The sequence below is a fragment of the Azolla caroliniana genome, unplaced genomic scaffold (assembly GCF_043228905.1).
Source record: "Azolla caroliniana isolate FFs.n. ecotype wild unplaced genomic scaffold, voAzoCaro1.0.p SCAF_16, whole genome shotgun sequence".
In the NCBI taxonomy this organism is placed as follows: Eukaryota; Viridiplantae; Streptophyta; class Polypodiopsida; order Salviniales; family Salviniaceae; genus Azolla; species Azolla caroliniana.
The window spans coordinates 17,148,497-17,165,892 of NW_028230451.1; the positions used below are offsets into that span (position 1 = coordinate 17,148,497).

General features: G+C 42.7%; 1 protein-coding gene across 1 annotated transcript; it reads right to left on the minus strand.

The window, feature by feature from the left end:
• Positions 1-13,863: 13,863 nt before the first annotated feature.
• On the minus strand, positions 13,864-16,436 carry LOC147854099 (uncharacterized protein At4g08330, chloroplastic-like). Its single transcript, XM_087331823.1, has 3 exons — positions 16,153-16,436; positions 15,517-15,580; positions 13,864-14,446 (listed from the first exon to the last, which is right to left on the minus strand). Exons 2-3 carry the CDS (start codon positions 15,540-15,542, stop codon positions 14,056-14,058), a joined length of 417 nt encoding a protein of 138 aa, XP_087187949.1. The 5' UTR covers positions 15,543-15,580; positions 16,153-16,436; the 3' UTR covers positions 13,864-14,055.
• Between the last annotated feature and the right edge of the window lie 960 nt (positions 16,437-17,396).

The following is a 17,396-nucleotide window of genomic DNA, read 5'->3' on the forward strand; positions in this document are numbered from 1 at the left end:
CGTACGACGAGCTACCGGACGCCAACCTATTTAACCTGACCACGGTACCAGACGATAACGGAGATGAATGGATCATGGAGATGACCCATTTTCTCACTACCGGTGTACCTCCCGAGCACATGACCCTTGACATGAGAAAACGCCTAGCAGTGCGGAGCCGAAATTTTTGCCTCATCTCAGACATTCTCTACCACAAAGGCTCAGACGGCATATGGCGCCGAGCGATTCGGCAGTTTGAGAAGAACGTTGTTCTTCAGGAAGCTCACCAGGGAGTATCTGGGGGACACTACGCCGGGGATTCTACGACAAGGAAAGTTTGGCAAAGTGGATTATGGTGGCCGACAACAAAGAAAGACGCTCACGAGTTTTGCCGGCAGTGCGATTTGTGTCAACGTCTGGGGCAACCAATGGAACGGTCACGGATGCCACACCAGCCGATTCTTCCGTTGGACCCATTTCAAAAATGGGGTTTGGATTTTGTCGGTCCTTTCAAACCACCCGCGGCCCGAACAGGGAATCGATATGTTATTGTGGCCACGGATTACTGCACCAAATGGGTCGAGGCTAAGGCACTCCGAGATAACACGGCGGCATCCACAGCTAAATTTGTGTACGAGCACCTCTGGTGCCGTTACGGATGTCCAATCAAGCTCGTTAGTGACCAAGGTGGGCACTTCATCAATCATATAATACGTGAGCTTACACACCACTACGCAGTGGTGCACAAGAAAAGCACACCATACTACCCGCAGGCGAACGGTTTGGCAGAATCGACAAATAAAATCCTCCAAACCATACTGAAGAAGATCGTCAATGAAAACAGGACCGATTTGGATGACAAACTCCAGAGCGCGTTGTGGGCGTATCGTACGGCCTTCAAAACAACCATCCAATCAACCCCCTTTCGAATGGCGTTCGGGTTAGAAGCTGTAATGCCTGTCGAGTTCCAAGTCCCGAGCCTTCGAGTTCAAGTCAAAGCACAGTTCCCCGAGGCCGAATCCGAACAAAACCGGTTGGAACAACTCCTCGAACTCGGGGAAGATAGGATAGAGAGTATGGCCCAGCTCGAACACCGCCAACGGCAACGCAAGGCTTTCGTGGATCGACATCGACACGGGCTGGAGAAGGAGCTCACCATCGGCAAACCAGTCCTTCTTTTCCAAACACGACTCGGGTCAATGCCGGGAAAATTAAGATTTCGGTGGACCGGTCCATTCTGGATTATCGACGAGTTCAACGGGACGTTCCTGCTCGGCACACTCGCCGGCGACACGGTCAAAAGCTGGGCCAATGGGTTTCGGCTTAGACCCTATCGCGGGACTACACCACCCAACCCGTTTACCAAGCCACATGGCACCAACGAGACTCGGGAGATCACCACGGAGGACGCCACGGGTCCCCCTGAATAAGGACTCGCCCACCTTCTGGAAATTAATAAAAGTAGCAATAGGTAGGATTAACCATAGTTTAAGCCACTGTTTAGCTACACCTACACCACCCACCTAGGCACCCCAATTTTAGGAGCACCCCTCGCCACCACTCAGTTAGTACCTATTTAAATTGTTCACACATGCAAACCACATGCAAGGCACACTAGAAGCACCCCACTCACCTTCAGGACACGTGGTGCTAGTCACTTATTATGGCACCCACGACTCAGAATCTTCAGGATTCGCTGCAGGTACAAAACCCTAGGAAGACGTTACCAAAACCGTTTCCAAAACGCAGCACAGACCATTATCGCTCTCCATCTCCATTGCTCTCAAGATCAGAAACCCCATCTCGCTCTCAACACACTAAGCGCTCTTGCTCTCAAGCCCTGTTCCGCTCTCATAACCTCTCTGTTGGACTTCCACTTCCTGCTGCTCCTGCGGTAGCTCGCCCTCGCCTCATCACTTTGCTTCACGCTTCCACACAGTCGAACCCAGCTTCCATCTCCACTATGCCTCTTACCGCCTCAGCAGAAACCCGCGCCTGGCTCCAGGAACGAGGAATGGGCGGTTATCTGAAGATCATCGATGCCCCCGCGCACCCAGATGCCCAAAATGTGGCGAAACGTATAAGTCCCGAAGCCATCACCAACAACGTGCTTCGGGTTGTGTTGGACCTGCAACGGGGAGGGGACCATGAGGTCGACATACCCCCGGCATCAAAGATGAAGGCGTACTTCGGGGAGTACTCAGCCACAGGGAAGGCATATCGCACGTATGGCGGGCCCAACAAAGCTTTCGGGGAGATTGCGTGTATCTTGATGGAGTATGCGTTTGTGCATACGAACCCAACGAGCATGCCGCAGAACAAGGCAGCCATCATCATCAGCGCTTATGAAGGAAACAGAATCGATTGGGGAATCATCATAGGTGAAGGACTCCGCGCCGCCTTAGCTTCATTTCAGTCCGGTAAGAAGATGTTGTCTGTTCTTACCCACTTTTTGATGGTGTTATACCCACCCTCTTCGCTCCCTTCCCCTCGTGCACTCACGTCCCCACCACCACCACGAAGGCAGAGAAAGAAATTCGTGGCCATCAGCCACGAAGCCTAGGAGGAGCCCACATCGCCTTCACCCCCTGCCGCCGACCAGACAACCGCATCGGCACCACCACCTGCCCAACCCCAACAAAAAAGGGTAGTTTCCGAGACCTGCCAAGAATGGGAGGGGGCGGTAGCCGCGGAAGACAACACAACTGATGACGTCACCATTTGGCAGCCAACGTCGCGGCCTTCGGTAACGTCCCAAGGACCTAGCCCACGCACCAACACACAGCAGGCTGCACCACCACAACCACAGAAAAGGAAGCAGGCGGAGGAAACAACACTACCGGCCCCGGAACCCCAACCACAGCCAGGCAAAAGAAGACGACTCAACTGCGAGTTCTCGGAAGAACGGAAGGAGCCACAACAGGAGCAAGCCTTAGTGGTCAGACCGAGCAACTTGGCTATCACCCCTGCGGAGGCATCGCTGAACCAAGGAACGATCGAGCATGGGCAGACAACACAGATCTCGGAGGATGAAGTCCTCGGGTATAAGGACCTCCCCGCGGAGGCTTACGAATTTAGTGCGCTCCTCCGCCTCGGTACGTCATTCGAGCTGGTCGACTTCCTCATCAGAGCCCAAGTCGCGGCAGCCGCTCGGATGGCGGAAGAGCACGCCGAAACAAAAATGGTTCAACGCGCGCTAATAGGTGAAATTGAGCCCCAGGAAGACAGGGCTTTACAAAAAATCGGGAGGAAGAAGCAAGCAAAACAGGCCGCTCTCCTCATGGAGGTCCCCGGGTTGAACACAGCCCTTATCGAGGCATATCGGGACCTAGATCGCACTACGCGGGCAGCCAAAGACATGGCCCGAAAGATAAAAGTAGCCCAAAAATAGGCTAAGATGGGTACAGAGCTATGGCACGCTGCGAACCAGAAGCTGGCAGCCTGGGAGCAAAACCGGCTGGAACAACAAGTCCAAAGCCTCCCAGTAACGACTACCGAGGGCCTCCCAGCGCCCCCACGCATAATGATGATGGATGGAAGCACCATCACCGACTCCATCCTGAAGGTGCAGGCCAATACACAAACGGAGTCGTTACAAATGGTCGATGCCTGCACAACAACCGAGGCGGCCACGGCCGTGGAGCAACCCAAACTAACCACACCAACCAAGGAGGTGGCAACCCAGACAGAACCCCCGCTCCGGGATTACCGTGCGGAGCTTAAAGAAGAACAACGGCGAACCGAGAGACACGAGCAACGACATCAAGAGGCGATGGCTCGCCTAAAAGAAGAAGCTTCCAAGCAGATGGCCGAGATAAGAGCCCAGGCCAACCAAAGGATACACGAGCAGCACGAAGCATTGGGCCGGGTACAAGCACAAGCCGCGGCCAAGGAAGCCGAACTCAAAAGCAAGCTGGAGGAATACGCAACCACAGTAGTGAAGAAAGAGACGGAGGTCCTAGACCTACAGGCCGCGCTCGACAATGCCCACGACTGGAACTAGCGGCAGGAAGAAAGAAATCGCGAACGGGAGGAGAGGATGAACGTGGAGAATGCCGAGCTGCAGAGTGAGCGTACGACCCTTAAAGAGATGGCTGACGAGTTTTTCATCAAGTGCAAGCTACTTTCCGAGCAAAAAGAGGCCTTATCAGATTCCTACTTCGCCCTACAAGAAGAGAGAATCGTCGAACGGGAACAAATCCGGGCCACGTGTCAAAAAGAACGGGAGCAGGCCACCGAAGAACTCACGAAGCGTTACGAGCAGGCTCTCCAGCTCGTCACCACGGATGCAAAGAACAGTCAGACCATCTATGAGCTAAAGACCCAGAAGATTCAGGCCGAGGTCGACGGCTTAAAACAGGAATTAGCAGCCATCCGAGCACAGCCCGGCATGGATGAGACACGTATCCGCATACTGCTCGAGAAACAGCGCCAGCACCTCACCAAAAAGGTCGAGGAATCATTAAGTCGCGCAGGAGATGAATGGGCAACCCAAGCTACCGAATTGCATATTTTACGCGCCGACGACGAGAACCGACGGAAGGAGGGCCGCGACTTCTACAAAATGGACGAAGCCAGCATTCAAAATCTGTGTGCAGATTTAACCCAGGATTACCAGTCCTTGGCAAAATCTCACACCGCGGCAATCGAGCAAATAATGGAGGACTTCAATGATGGTCAGATGTTGTTTCGCCTGGAAGCAGAAGCCTTTGAACGAGAACGACTCGCTGCCATCCCCACCAGCCCTCCAACGGCCACAGAGCAGGAAGAAGAACCTCCCAGCAAGGAGATCACGGACACAACACATGAGGAACTTGCCCCGGCCAACGGACATCCCATGGACATCCACACGGTACCAGAGCCTCTCGAAGGAGAGGACAGCGCCCACAAACCCACACCCCCACCAGAGGCAGACGCCCGAGAAGCTATGCCACCCTCGGACCAAACTCAACCCCCCGCACCAACAGTCCAACCAGACCACCCTGCCGCCACCCCGGACCCCGAAAGCATCCTCGACATCTTAAAGGAGGAATGAAACGAGGATCACACCTAAAAGGCCATTTTTGTAATATTGTTAGTATTTTGAAGGTCATGGGTCCGACGGACAAGGTCCTGTCCCACGGGCGTGCCAGGTTTTGTCCAGAGGACAGAAATGTAAAATTAGGAAATTAGCAGACGCCGAGTCCGAGTGTCACGGGCCACCAAGGGCTCGGCTATGTGTAAGGGGAAAAGTTATTTAAACGAGGAACACTACCTCAGAAAAGGGGAGAAGAAAATTATAGGCGGAAGCACTAGCTTAGTCATTCGAATTAGATAAACTTGTAAGGTCACCGGCCAGAGGCCGTGTTCTGTAATCCTTTCTGCCATAGTAATACATCTTATTTGTGCCTATTTTGGTTGCATGATTCTGTGTTTCGATCTATACCTATGAGTTTCACACCGCCACGTCTATCAAAACCTCGCTAGTGTTTTCTCTCTGAACCCTGTATCTCTCTCAACGCCTCTGTACGAGCCTTCACGTACCACGCCCTTGAAGACCGATAGTCGCAGATCTATCGAAGGTGTCCGCCCAAAGGAATGGGTAACAGAATACCATTGGCCAAAACCCAGCTCCCGGATTGATCGTCTTTAGATTATCTCTTCTGACTCTTATTCCCGCCGATGCGGCATAGTGCATGGCTTCCACATGCTTTACATCTTCCTCTTCCACGATCTTTTTCAGCCCACCTCTTCCGAAGTTCACTCGTAGTGGCTTTCGGGTCTCGCTCGAGTGATCATGTTGCCATCCAAATAGACGACATTCTTGCGAATCGCGCCTTGCAAGTCAGTGCACTCCCTTCGCAAGTGCTTGAAGTTGTCGCACCACACACATCTATACGCTTCTTTTCCCTTCGGCCCACGTCGACCTCAGTTGGCCAGCGATAACACTTCAAACTTCTTGGAGAGCTCTTCGAATATAGATTCCTCCATCGCTTTCTTGTCAAAATTGTTGATCGGCTTGTTAGACTCAATCGTCACAGGTGCCTTCCTCCTCCACGATTGTGGATTCTCCATATCAGTTTCCTCTTGCCATTGTCGACGCTTATGAAGACGGCTACAAACCTTCTTCACCGCCGCCCAGTCCGCTACCAAGCCATTTGGTTGTGTTTCATCCTCCAAAAAGTTACCCAATTCACGCCGATCTTTTGCATCCACTGCCTTCAGGAATAGTAGGACTTTATATTCATCGAGAACTCGTTGATCAACACTCGGAAGTCGGTTATACTTTTGGTCGAATTCGGCAGATACTCCAGACACACACATATTCTTCCCTTTCTTCTCGATCCAAGACATTAGCGTATGTTGAGTCATCCGTGATGCGTCTTCAAGCATGTATTCAGTGAGAAGCGCATTTTCGAACTCCACCCAAGTTGCATGCTCGTTTTGGATCTCCATGACGCACTCGCGGATCCTTGGTTCCACCACACGTTTGAAGCTAGAAATTTGTTTGTGATCATTGAAATCCCTTTGTTGCATCTCGTTCCGATAGGTAGCAAGAAAATCCGTGATGTTCTTGCCACCAAATCGTCCAACTATCTCGACCGTACGATCAACAGCTTTGTCGATTAAAGCTTCTCGATCTCTCACCTTCAGCATGTATTCCACTACGGACACCATGCCTTTCGTTAATTCCTCTCCTTGAGTTCTGCTTGTGGAAGCCATCGTTGCAGTTGACATCCTCCCTACCGCCTCTTTCACGTCGGGTTCACCACTTTATTATGTCGTGAAAATCCGTCACTATGTGTGGATCGCGAGGTGGAACCGCCGGGGTTCTGGACTAGAAGGATTTAGTGCAACACGTACAACACAAGAAAAATTCACATATAAGACGAGTAGATTAGAGAAAACGTTCGTTTATTGCATCAGAAAATAGATTCTTTTATAATTCAAGAATCTTGTTACAACGGGTTGGAGATGAAAATGAGAGATAAATTTTTTAAAGAAAGGAGCCAACAACCATATAAGGAGTGGTCCAATATGAATATATGAGATTATTCTTGAAAGGAAGGAGCCAACAACCATGTAAGGAGTGGTCCGATATCAATATGAGAGAGATTTCTTCCCCAAGGAATGGTAGAGAGAAGAAGGGAAAAAAAAGTAGAGGGAAAAAATGGAACATATATCGAGCTCTTTGTTGATCTTCCTTCCCAATGTTACTTTGCATGTCCACTTTTAGTTGCATGGCCTCTATTTTTAGTTGCATGCCTTTTACTTTTAGTTGCATGGCCTTGGCTTTTAGTTGCATGCGACCGTTCGTATAATTTGGCCAAATGACCCAATCATCCATAAAGTTTAGCCCATGCGCAATCCGTACGTGCATCGCAACCAAACCGTAGACGTGTCCGCGCGCAAAAGTCCCGACTGTGTCGTGTACGAAAACGGGGAGGAAGTGGCACCGAAGAAAGAAGGAGATACATAGGCTTACAACAAAAGAGAGAAGAAGGCATATGCACTCATGGGACTCAACTTAGGGGATAGACAAGTTGAGGAGATAAGGCACACCAAAACGGGTAAGGAGGCATGGGATACATTGATGAAGTTGAATGAATCAAGCATGATGGCTAACGTCCTTCGACTCAAAAGAGAATTTTTAACAACAAAAATGAAGCCCGGTGATAAAGTTTGTGAACATGCTCAAAAACTTAGAAATATTGCATCTCAACTTCAAGTGATTGGCCATACGCTTCCCAAAGATGAGGTAACATACATTTTACTTAACAGTTTGCCTAGTTCATATGGGCATCTTGTGGTTTCAATGCATGATTCAGATGCAATTCAAGACCTAGACAAACTAATGGCAATATTAGAACAAGAGGAGCAACGACAAAGTTTACAAAGGGAAGAGTCTTCTATTAATGAACATGCTCTCCTAAACCATTCAGGTAAGAGACATGATTATGTTAAGAATTGGCATGAAAAATTTCAGAAAACTTCACAAAAGGGATGGGAAGGAAATGTCAGATCTTTTCGACCAATGGATCCATCTCAAGTGGTATGTCATTACTGCTAGGAAAAGGGACACATTGCACGTGGGTGTGCTAAGAAGGTAGCAGATAATTACAAAAGGAGGAGGGAAAACAAAGGCACGGAAGGTGTAGCACTCATGGCATCACTACATGACATTGAAGATGATGAAGCAATCACAAATACAAATCTACTAACTTGGTATGTAGATTCTGCTGCATCAGCTCATATGTGTAAAAACAAAGAATTTTTCACAGAATATCATGTTTTCGATAATCCACACCCAATATTTTTGGGAAATGGTGCACACATAATGGCCATTGCAATAGGAAATGTGAAGATTAGAGAAGGAATCATTCATAATGCATTGCATGTTCCTCTCATAAAGAAAAATCTATTGTCTGTTGATGCACTAGATATAGCTGGTATAAAGGTTGTTTTTTCAAAAGGATTGTGTGAATTATGGAGAGGAAACATGCTTCTTTTTGAAGCAAAAAAGAAGCATGGATTATATAGATTAGATGTAAACATTCATCATCATTCAGCAAATATTGTTGCTGAAGATTTTGGGAAGAAAGCCTTACAATGGCATAAAAGATTCGGGCATGTCAATTTTGACAAACTTAGGAAAGTAAGGGACATTAATATCTCAAACAAAGAAATTCTCCAAGTAAGTCAACAATACTTATGTGAGAGTTCTCAGCTAGGCAAGTTTACTCGACAACCATTTAATACAAAAAGGGGAATTTTAGCTAGTAGGCCTCTTGAATTAGTCCATATGGATCTTTGTGGCCCAATGCATGTGCCATCAATAGGAGGAGCAAAATACTTATATGTTGTCACAGATGATTATACACGAAAAACTTTTGCATATCCTCTTTCATGCAAAGATGACACTTGGGCTCTCGATAATCAAAGTAAGATCAGACAGAGGTGGAGAGTTCAAGTCACATATTTTTGGCTCTTTTTGCTCTAATCATGGTATTACACAAGAATTTACCCCTAGCTACAGTCCTCAACTAAATGGTGTGGCTGAAAGAAAAAATAGGACTATCATGGATATGGTAAGATGTATGTTGATAGATAGCAAATTATCATTAGAATTTTGGGGAGAAGCATCCAAATGTGCAACATATATACTCAATCAACTCCCAACAAAGCTTATATGTGGAGGATGCCCGAAGGAAATCTGGCAACAAAAAAGGGTTAGTATAATTCATCTTCGTCCTTTTGGTTGCAAGGCATACTTCCATGTACCTCGTCCACTTCGTCATAAGTTGGATCCAACTACCAAGCAAGGAATTATGATCGGATATGAGGATCCAAGCTATGGGTATAGAGTTTGGAATGAAGAGCAAAAACGCGTGTTTGTCACTCGCAACGTGTTGTTCGATGAAGATCATTTCCCTTGCAAAATGCAAGAAGAAGGTAACAAATCTAGTGTTAAAAGTTCACACATGATCATTGATAGCATTTTGCAGGAAAATGAAGACACATTTTGTGGTGAAGAACCATGTGACGAAACCACAATAAGAGAAGAAATATCACTAAATGAAATGGAAATTGCATCATCTTGTTTGAGGCGAGGTCAAAGAATTAGAAGACCATCTTCTATCCTTAGAGATCCCTCATTCGAGTGCAATGTAAGTGTAGAATCTGAAATGTTTGAACCATCCAATTTAAAAGAAGCTTTACTTTCACCAGATAAAGCAAAGTGGGAAGAGGCAATACATTTGGAGCTTGAAGCGCATCAAAAAAACGGTACATGGGAACTTATGAAAGGAAGTGAAAGGCAACAAACCATAGGTTCCAAATGGGTGTTCAAAATCAAGAGAGGATCAAATGGGACTCCTATCAAATACAAGGCTAGATTAGTAGCTCAAGGCTTCAAACAAATCGTTGGCATTGATTTCACTGAAACTTATGCGCCAACTGCCCTCATCACTTCCATTCGGGTCGAATTAATAAAGGCATGTGCACAAGGCTGGGAAATCCATCAAGTGGATGTAAAAACAGCTTTTCTTAACGGAGAATTAAATGAAGAAATATATATGACATTACCAAATATGAACAAGGAGGAACCAACGCAAACATGTCGACTTAAGAAGTCACTTTACGACTTAAGGCAAGCTGGAAGATGTTGGTATATCCGCCTCCATAATTTCTTTCTACAAAATAATTTTACTTGTTGCAAATCGGATCAGAGCATCTATGTTCTTTGTAACAATGAAAAACATATTATTGTTGCGGTATATGTTGATGATATAATCATCATGGCCAATACATTTTCAGCCACCCAATATTTGAAAGACATCTTGAACGCAGAATTTGACATGGAAGGTATGGGTGCCATCTCCTTTTGCTTAGGGATTGACATTTTATACAATCAAGATAAAAGAGCTATTCACTTCTCCCAACAAGGATACATTTCACAAATATTGGAAAGGGTTCATATGGAAAGTTGTTATCCAACAAGCACACCTATGGAAGGACTCTCACACCTTTCAAATCTTCATTACAAAGGTGATACGGTAAATTTTCCATACAAGTCATTAATTGGTTCTCTTATTTATGCTAGTATTTGTACAAGACCAGATATTTCATTTGCAACTAATAAACTAAGTCAATTCTTAGAGAACCCTAGCATTACTCATTGGAAAGCTGCAAAACGAATCTTAAAATATTTAAAAGGGACAAGTGACTTGTTACTTACATTTCAAGCTAGTTCCTCAAATATGAGATTGCATGTTGATGTTGATTGGGCAAGTGACCCCACCGATCGAAAATCTATTTCTGGCTATTGTGTTTTTATTGGCAACGTGGTAGCTCTATGGGGAAGCAAAAAACAAAATAGTGTGGCATTATCAACAACAGAGGCAGAATATATGGCATTGGCATATGGAATCAAAGAAGTTTTATGGGCATCCAACCTAATCAACGAATCCGGTCTACATGTAAATAAACCCATTCCAACACTCAATGATAATCGAGCTGCGGTATTTATGGCCACAAATTCAGGAAGTACAAAGCGTGCTAAACATGTGGATATCAAGTATCATTTTGTGAAGGATATCATTGAGCAAAGGGACATCATACTAAAACATTGTTCAAGCATACACACACCCGTGCATACGCCCAAAGCGTCGACACAATCATGCATACGTGCATACGCCCAAAGCATGCACACCACACAATGTAGCCCAAGTCACCTTGAACATTCTATGCTCCACACATTGATAGAATGAATATGTTTTGGTTTCCCTTATATATCCTAGATTCCAATGTTTTCCTATCTATGTGGGATATCTCACAGTTTGTCTTTTCTTCTTTTTTCTTCAAACTTCACACTCACATAACTTGATATTTATCCGTTTTATGCGTAGTAAAATACGTTATGAAGCTCTTAAAGACATCTATCTTTCCATATGAATACATTAAGCTAATCTTAAATAATTTTTTTACTAGTTTTCATATCGTGTGTGAAAAACCACACGACAACGAAGGCTCTAAAGTAATAAACAACAATTCTAACTATGCAAAGGTCTGAAGCCAAGATGTGTCGAGTTTGGTTCAATTCCTCACTATTGGACTGAACCATGAGAGAAATAAGGATGGCTTTAGAAGTGATAGTAAAGAGTATCTTTAAAATGGGCTATTAGGGAGAGGAACAATAATAGTTTGGGAAACTTAGTTTCATCATGGAAACTTGTAGTAAAAGTATCGGATAAGGAAATGTTTGGTTTTCTGAAAATGGGACATGCAAGTTAAATTCTATTAAGAAAGAAGAAAAAATAAAACGCTTCGAAGAACAACTAAAAGAAAATGGAATACTTGAAAAAGGAGAGCACATTCAATAATACTCTTGGGGAAATTAGAGAGTTGTTGAGATGAACCTTCCTAGAGATAAAGTGATTCCTATTAACTCTATCACTATATATACTACCATCAATTGTCATGATTGTGAGATAGAGGTGAGAGAGAATATATGATAAAAGTAAAATGTATTATAGAAAATGAGTACAAATTTTCCTTTTATCATATTTTCCTTCGGGAACAACTTAGTGGCTTAAGATTGGTGTTGAACCAAATTGGTTTGAAATAATACAATATTGCCTCTATTTGTAGGCTTTTAGGAGTATTCCTGAAGTTTCTAGATAGTTCTAGAGTATTCCAGAATATTCATGACTTTTCTACATTATTCCGAAAAGTCTAGAACTTGGGTGAAATAATATACAAAAAAGATACCAATAATTAACTTAACGGTAAGCCGTTGACCCTTGTGTTATAAGGTCATGGATTCAAATCATGAGATCAATGAATACAATTCCTAACCGCTGTGTTGCTATATATATCGCCATCAATGAATATGAGCAAAGTGTCACGATAGACAAGATCAAAGCCAAGATGACATACAAAACAATAGACAAGAAAGTGAAGCATGTGGTTGCTCCCATGCCAAAAGATAGCTAGGAGAAGATGAAGTTGTGGTGGCGGTATCTTAGAGATCCGAGAGGAATAGGTCACACATTCACTGACAAAATGCAAAGGAAGCTTCGAGCTGGTGGGGTGAGTTCCTTTTTCGTAAAGAAAAGTCAAAATATTGGGAAATGCTTGAATGATATGGGAGACTCTTTGCCTTACTCCATAGGAAATAGGTTGTGTTGACCCAACTCTCATGGAACCAATTGGTTATTTTCACGATACCTCATGTTCTGTGGGACTTATAGAGGGCTCATATCCCAAATCTTATAGAACTATTGAAAGAAAAATAGAAGATGGGAATCCTCATATCATCCAACCATAAAATGTGTATTCTACGTTTAGAATATGTTTTAGAATACTTTATAATATTGTGGTGTGCATGTGTGACACACATGCACACCACAATATGTTTTAGTATTCTACACGTATTCTATGTTTTAGAATTGCTATTTTATAATATTTCACATATTGTACATATTTAACATTTCCAAGAAGCTACATTTTTTTATAGAAAATGTAGAATACGTATTCTAAGTATTTAAAGAAAATGTAGAATAATTTTAGAATTAAAGAAAATGTAGAATAATTTTAGAATACGTAGCATACTTATTCTATGTGTATTGTATCCTAAGTATTCTACAACAATGCATCCAATGCACCCTACTCAAATAGATGCTCTACAAATCCAACAAAGAATGGGACATTGCGATTCATCCAAGATGCCCAATTAGTTAACAAAGTTACCATTTACAATGCTAAGATTGGACTGAGTATATGGATGAATTCACAAACATTTGTAGGAAGATTAATACAATTGACTGGTGACTTCTACTCAATATATGACTAATTCCAGCTGGCCCTCCACTTAGGATAATGTATAAATAGTTCAAGTTAGTGTTGGATAGTAGAGATATTACCATGATGTCAACTTCCATTGGGTTAGTTAGAATGTGTACAATGCCTCAAGCTTACATGTTCATGTGACAAAATGATGGCAAGCAAGCTCAATGGATGCTTACGACCATATCTAGAGTTCAACCGAATAGATTACAAAAGCCTAATCGGACTAGAGTGGCCATGATATCGATCTGGTAAACAAAGACCAACCTTGCATTGAACTCGATTTAGGCAAAATAATGAGATCAAGGATGAGGTGCATCACATAAACTTATTAAAAATTTGAGAACCTAATCCACATGAATACATTTATGCATTGACGGTATATGCTCTCCTGGACAGGGGAGGGTCCTACTATAATTGTAAGCTAAATTTCTATTGACATACAACCAATCATTCCATGTATATATATTTCGAATTAAAAACTCACTCTTACTTTCAAAACATACAATGAGCTGTCCACAATTGCAGAGGTCAGCAAAACCTTGAAATTAAATACTATTTTATAAGAATCTGCTTTACTATTATTTCCAAAATAAAGATCACTCAGTCACAACAGCAAAAAACTGTACACTTAGAAGAGGAAATTGAACTTTTTTCGGGGTAATATACAACTCATTTTCTAAAATGATATACACCATCCTTTGGTTTCACATTCTTTAAGCTCTTTTTTCCGTTCTCCTTGATGAAGACTTAACATGGCACTGGAGTGATGCACTCAACATCAGAATAAGGCTGCAAAGCCTTAATTTTCACACAATACTTCCGATGCTCAGGTGTTCCACCGTTGAAATCTGAAACATCATTTCTTTGGAAAGATACTTTCATCTCTTTTGAGTCAGAATGACCATATCCAATAACATTTCCACACTTCCCACACAAAAGTTTGGTTCTTAACTGGTGAAGTCCTAGGGAGCCATTTGAATGCAGAAACGGTGCACACTTGAATTCATCCACTTGCTTGAATCTGGTCTCATCTATGCAGAGAAATGAGATTTTCCCTTTACGAAGAGCTTTTGTGTTTATGCTTGATACCAGCCTTTGGGAAGAACTGAGGTTGAGAGGATACCCACAAGCTCCACAGCTATAATCAAACCACCATTGAAAACAAGAAAACATCAGATAATTTCACATCAGTGATCAACCCCTAGGAAACAGAAGAAAAAGAACATTTCCCACTTTCACCCGCAAGATACACGAATCAAAGTGCAAATATTAATAAATTGAGCAACCGTATAACACCAGCATGTAAAATCAGAGATTAGGTATGTCTATCAGATGCTTTAACACCAGAAATTTACTTCCCATTCTTCTAAATCAAAAAAACTTCGAAATCGTTTATTTACCTATGCTACGATGCCTTCTGAGCATAGTTATTAAAAAAAAATCATATACTAAGTTTAGACTACATACATTTTAAAATAATCTGAAGTACTCTACACATATTCTGCGTATTCCGAGCATTCAACGTATTTAATATATTCTACATGTATTTTAATATGTAAAATATGTATTCTAATGTAGAATACTTAGCAGACGTATTCTACAACAATGTTTCTGAGTGATTGTAGGACAAGAAAATTGGGATTGTAGTGATTGTAAGAACTATGTATCAGATAGAACATACATAATACCTTTATTCCTTTTTACTCACAATACAATCATAATCTAGTAACCAAATTCTTTTGGTCTACTAAAAGGAGTTGTTTTAAAGTTAATACTATTTTTCCTTCTGGAAGATATATTAATATACAAATCTTCTTTAACGGGCTAGTGGAGAAGAAAGTGAATTCTTCTGCTAGAAATGGTTACTTTGAAAGTACCTTTTTTTCTTTTGGAATACATACTTATTTATAAAACTTCTATCATGGGCTAGAGCTAGAATGTGAATCCTCTGCACCATACCAAGATCCATATAAGATATTTATAAAGATCAAAGACCAACGCACTACAGAGATTTTTTAATTGTTCACTGACAAGAAATGAATAAGATAGACAACTAGAATCGCATAAGACACCATTACAGTCTTGGTTTCGGAAACACATAGCTTATCAACATTCCAGATGCATAAAATATAAGAGCCACCAAAAAGTGGATTTTTCCTTCTTAGTTGTCAAAAAGTATGCAAGATGAAAGATCAAAATGAGCATTACCTGTATAGAACATCTCGATCAGACATTGTCGTCGGAAGAAAACAAAGAAAAATGATAAAGTAACCTGAAAGACATGTAGCAGATTCCGATGTAAGAAATTCAAGAAAGCCAATGAATTCATTTTTTCTGAGAAACGATGGTAAATCTGTGTTCACAAATACGGAAATATCTCATCAGTTTAAATACAACTAGGAATGAATCAATCAAAAAACTTTAACACGGTCTGAAAGATTTTGATATATTTATATTGAGCAATGATGGACAAATCAATCTCAAAGCAAGTCTTTGATTCTAAGTGCAAGGAAACGTTTCAATAATTAATTTAAATATACTGATCAATCTCGAATAGAACTGTTTAGGCAAATCTTCATTTCTACATACACAGAAAGATCGTTACAAAAGCTAAAGACAGATAATTGGACAATGCATGCATATAATAGCTTAGTTTCTATATGTTCTGATAAATTATGAATCATCCATAAGTGATGCAAACGCGTTTCTACATTTATTGAAAGACTTTGATCCAAAAATTGCTGTTATAACTTATGACTTATACTGAAGAATCTGAGGGACATTCACATACTGAGAATGCACTGCATGATGCGCGATACAAAGAGAAGGCATGCTTCTAAATACCTTCAAGAAATGCTTCTCTCTTTCCGTCTCCACGCTTCTGTCTCAAGAAACAGCTATGGTTATAGTTTGCAGTAATTTATACGCAAGGAGTCGAACGATCCTCATATACTGAGAGAATGATGGATAAAGCGTGAGAATTAGAGAGAATCTATCTTCATACACTCAAAACGTCGGCGGATGATCATGAATACAGAAGAGAAACTATTTTCATCTTCTGGAAAACGACGGATAAATCAAGTTGTACCGGAAACACGCCTACTTTTCTGTACTGAGATGGATAAAGCACGAGTAAAAGAGAGAAACGGTACCTTGATGGAACGAGACGAAGCCCCTACTTCCCGTTATGCTTCTGATGTCTCTGATTCTTCTTCTTCTTCTTCTTCTTCTTCTTCTTTCCTTTTCCGTTCTTGTTTCCGCCTCTTCTTCTTACTTCCTTCAGTTTCCGGTTCTTCTTCTTTACTTCATCTGTGTCGGCCAATCTCCTGGGGTGTTTGCTGCTTTCTGTTCACGTTGATCCTACTTCCAGCTCGGGTTCTTCCTCCCTTCTGTTTCCGTTTTTGTCTGTTTTTCGTCGATTGTCTGCTGCTGTTCTTTCTTCTGTTGTCTGATTTTTGGGCAGAGAAATACATACATACATACATACTGTATAGCAGCAGGCTTTACCGTTTCCTGAGAAACGGTCGAAAGAAGGAAAGGAGGGGGCGGGGGCGGCCGTTTCACACTTGGCCATCTCTCGCTGTCTCATTGAGTTAGACTGAGGTGTCCGGCCTCCTCCAGACCAAAACCCTCACACACAAACCGTATATATAGACTCGCATTGCCAGCACGGATTTTTCTTTCATCTCGATTCAAATTCCTCAGCCCCGAGAAAAACGTGTCCCGCCGACTGTATGTATTTGTATTGCTTCAATTTCTATTACGTGTTCGTTTCGCCCGGTATTTCTCGTGTTGTCACACACGTCTGAACTTCAATCAGCAATTGCAATCATTGTTGCCAAGTTTTAAGCTTGAGCATTCCTTGTTGTCTAGGTAAAAAGCACCAGTAGCAAGTAGGTGTGGATGAATCAGATGTGTGAATGTTGGCTTGAGTAACACAAACATTTGTGAGAAATGTAATGCCCCGAAAAAACCAAGGGCTCCCGTGCAAGGTTCATCCAGGAAGGGTGTTACAAGGCCTATGATCACGCCGGATGGCATCACCAATGGGTAATAGGTTAATATTCTTGTATTGCCCCTTGTTAATC

What these genes read in the sequence shown, in the direction of transcription:
- LOC147854099 (XM_087331823.1), bottom strand. Translation starts at nt 15,542, where the DNA reads ATGTCTGATCGAGATGTTCTATACAG. An exon ending in GATCGAGATGTTCTATACAG is followed by an intron (nt 14,447 to 15,516) that starts GTAATGCTCATT and finishes GTTTGATTATAG; the next exon opens with CTGTGGAGCTTGTGGGTATC.